At 51.8% G+C, this 3,761-nt stretch overlaps 1 protein-coding gene across 3 annotated transcripts in view; it reads right to left on the reverse strand.

Moving 5' to 3' along the window:
- Nucleotides 1-3,761, reverse strand: part of RPS6KA2 (ribosomal protein S6 kinase, 90kDa, polypeptide 2) — a 331,396-nt gene that overhangs the window by 19,477 nt on the left and 308,158 nt on the right. For all 3 annotated transcript variants that reach the window (XM_006871180.1, XM_006871178.1, XM_006871179.1), the window contains one exon: nt 1,117-1,219. In XM_006871180.1, coding sequence (XP_006871242.1) covers nt 1,117-1,219 — 103 coding nt within the window. The remainder of the gene's footprint in view (nt 1-1,116; nt 1,220-3,761) is intronic.

Genomic DNA, 3,761 nt, shown 5'->3' on the forward strand with positions numbered 1-3,761 from the left:
GATAAAGATCAAAAGCCTTTGGTATGGATCACACCTCAATGTAAAGAAAGCAAAAATCCTCACAACTGGACCAATAAATGACATCATAATATAGATGGAGAAACGATTGAAGCTGTCATTTTGCTCGGATCCACCATCAACACTCATGGAAGCAGCAATCCAGAAATCAAACGATGTATTGCATTAGTCAAATCTTCTGACCTCTTTAAAGTGTTGAAGAGCAAAGATGTCAGTTTGAGGACTAAGGTGCTCCTGACTGAAGCCATGACATTTTTAATAGCCTCATATGCCTGTGAAAGTTGAACAATGAATAAGGAAGACCGTAGAAGAATTGATGCCTTTGAGTTATGGCGTTGGAGGAGAATATTGAAAGTGCCATGGGCTGCCAGAAGAACAAACCAATCTGTGTTGGAAGAAGTGCAGCCAGAGTGCTCCTTGGAGGCCGGGATGGTGAGATTTTGCTCATACTTTGAGCATGTCATCAGGGGGACCAGTCCCTGGAGAAAGACATGATGCTTGGTAAAGTGGAGGGGCAGCGGTAAAGAGAAAGACCCCAAATGAGGTGGACTGGCATAGTGGCAGCATCAATGGACTCTAGGGTTACAACAATTTTGAGGTGGGTGCAGGACTGGGCAGTGTGTCATTCTGTTGTGCTTGACGTTTCTTTGAGTCAGAACCAATTTGACTGCACCTAACAAGAAACCAATGTGGCACTGTGGGTGAATGCGCCAGACTGCAAAGCCATTTGAATTACAAGGTCGGCAGTTCAAGCTCACCAGCTGCTCCTTGGAAACCCTATACAGGGTCGCTATGGGTTGGAATCAACTCGACGACACTTCACAACAACAAGAAACTAGACCCAGTGACACCAATGGATTCTGACTGACAGAGACCTTGTAGGTCAGAGTAGAACTACCCCTGTGGGTTCCCAAGGCTACAAGTCTTTACAAAGCAGGTGACCTCATCTCTCTCCAGTGGAGCAGCTTGTGGGTTTGAATCTTGGATCTTTCAGTCAGCAGTCAAGCGCTTAAACACCACACCACCAGGGCTCTCGAAAGAGGAAATCCCAGTATTGGAAATGATTTGATTCTCTTTGTACAGAATGCCAGCACAAACCTGTTGGGGTCTTTGAGGTAAACTCGGGATCAAAGTGGAAGGTGTCCTCTGGTCTGCCCACAGCTGGCTTGAAGGGAGGCTTGATCTCCTTCCGATACAACTTCTAGGAGGGAAGGAAGACAGAGTCACACAGAGGCCTGAGAACGCTGGGGGGGTAGGGGGGCAGGAGTGAGGCCTGGGGAGACCGAGTCACACAGACACCCAGGACCCTGAGGTAGGGGGCAGGAGTGAGCCCTGGGGAGACCGAGTCACACAGAAACCCGGGGACCCTGAGGGTTTGTTGTTTTCAATCACCCTGTTAAGTTCCATCCCACCTGGTAAAGTGGAGGACCCTCAATGAGGTGGGCTAACACACCAAATGGGCGCAGCTGGAAGTGTGACTGTGAGGTAAGGATCAGACAGTGCTTCCTGCTGGCTGCACGAGTCCCTAGGACATGAACTGACTCAACCTCGACAGTCTGGGGATTTATGTAACTGTGTCAGGGTCGTGAGAACAGGAGCTGAGTGCCGCCCCAGGGTGCAGGATGTTTGCTAACACGACCTTAGCAGCCACTCCAGTGATGGCCTCTTCTCATAACTTTGTCTCTCATGCTGTGGACATGTTGTTAGGAAGTTCCAGTCCCCGGAGAAGGAGATCATGCTTAGTTAAAGAGGAGGGTCAGCAAAAAAGAGGACGACCCCCAATGAGATGGACTGCACAGGGGCAGGAGCGGTGGGCTCAAACAGAACAATGATCGTGGGCATGGGGCAGGACCGGACAGTGATTTCTTCTGTTGTTCACAGGGTCGGTACGAGTCAGAACTCTCTAAATGTCAACAACAGTAAGTGTTCTCCGGGGGCCACTCCAATCCTTGGAGTAGCGTGTGGACATGAGGGGGCAGCATGTGACTGAACAGAAAGAAGCTGGGCATCAGAGGTCGGTCAGTGGGACTCGGACTGAAAATGGACAGAGATGTGTCTCTGCCATTTGGTTTGGATCCGTGTGGATGTAGGTTCCGCCAACCACACTAGAAAGAGAAGGTCTGGTCTACAAACCACAGGCTAGGGTCCTTGACTTGTGGGGTGGGACCAACAGCAGGGTTAAGAACCAGGGGGATGTGGCAACCCCAGGGTGTGATTTTCCTTGTCCTCGGCTCCACAATTCTTGCTCTGGAGACCCGGGGATCCCCAGCATCAGGTGAGTCTGGGGCCCTGGTATTTTGGGCCCAGCTCGTGTGCAAAGGCAGATGGCTCCTACCCAATGAGGAAACTGAGGCAAGGTCAACACAAGAAAGGGGGGCATAAGGCTGGCACCGGGCTCCTGATTGCCAAGGGCGGGTCTCCCTGGGGGACCTGGTGCCACAGAAGGGTTGGGGGGTGCACAGATGGTAGGTGGAGGGAGTAAGCACCTGCTACCCCCAGGATGAGATGGGGCTGCCCCTGGACGTGACTGGTAGAGGTTTCTGTGCCCACTTGTACCAGTTGAGAGCTCTGCCGGGCCCCCGCGAGGCGAGGAAAGCGAGTGAAGAGTGTTCAGGAGTTGCTGAGCTACTCTGGAGCTCCCGCCCCCCGAAAGCGTGAGGTGCTCTTTGTAGCGAAACGCCTGTGGTTCCTGTCATTGAGTTCTCCAGACTCGCGGTGAAGCATTTCCCAGTCCTGCACCAGCCCCAAGACCAGTGCAGATTGAATGGCGGTGACCTGTAGGGTCTTCAGTTTTTGACGTAAACTGCCAGGCATTTCTTCCTAGTCTTCTTAGTCTTCAAGCACCGCCAAAGCTTGCTCAGCATTGCCAAAATGAGAAAACCCATCGAGGTGATTCTGACTCCTAGTGATCCCACAGGACGGAGCAGAGTTACCATGTAAGATCTCTGGGGCTAAATCTGATAGCCTCATCTTTCTCTCTCAGAGAGGCTGGTGGGTTTGAATATCCGACCTTATGGTTATCCATCTAACACCTAACCCACAAAGCAACAGGCAAGCCACCAGAGATGGGTGCGTTGGCCAGGAATTGAACCATGTGGGAGGTGACTTGGGAAGAGTTTCTCGGTGCCCCACATGCTGGAGGAGACCTAAGGAGGAGACAGCTCCTCACTGTCATGAGAACCTCTGTGTGGCCGCCAAGGGCCCCCGCTCGTTGGTGACACTGGAGCTGGGGTGAACACAAACGTCTGTCCTGTAGCACAGTAGCCCTGGTCTGACTCTCCTCACGGTGCTCTGTAAACCTTCACCCAACTCACAACACAGTTAGGAACTAAATAAATCTAGACTTGCAGATCCGTGAGGATGCGACAAGACCTTTCTAGATAATTGAAGGCCTCTCGTGATAAAGCAAGAAACAGATTCCAGTCTGGGGTCCCAGACCCCACCGTCTGCACCCATGAAGAACTGTGCTGTGGGCATCCAAAGTAAAGGCACCCTGAGGGACGGTCCACACATGAAGGGAGGAGGACGCAGTGATCTCTGGGTTTCACTGGCCCCTTGAGGTCTCCTGCACCGATTCACGTCCTCCGGGAGCCATTCCAGACAACATACCATACTCCCCAAGCAGCCCAGCCAAGGATGACGGCTCACTGCAGAGAAAAGGCCCCTGACCAGCTCCCACAGGAGGGACATTATGCTCCTTTCTACTAAGGGGGATTTTTTGTTTTGTTTTGTTTACATTGAGA

This window comes from Chrysochloris asiatica, unplaced genomic scaffold, assembly GCF_000296735.1.
Source record: "Chrysochloris asiatica unplaced genomic scaffold, ChrAsi1.0 scaffold00162, whole genome shotgun sequence".
NCBI classification, from domain to species: Eukaryota; Metazoa; Chordata; class Mammalia; order Afrosoricida; family Chrysochloridae; genus Chrysochloris; species Chrysochloris asiatica.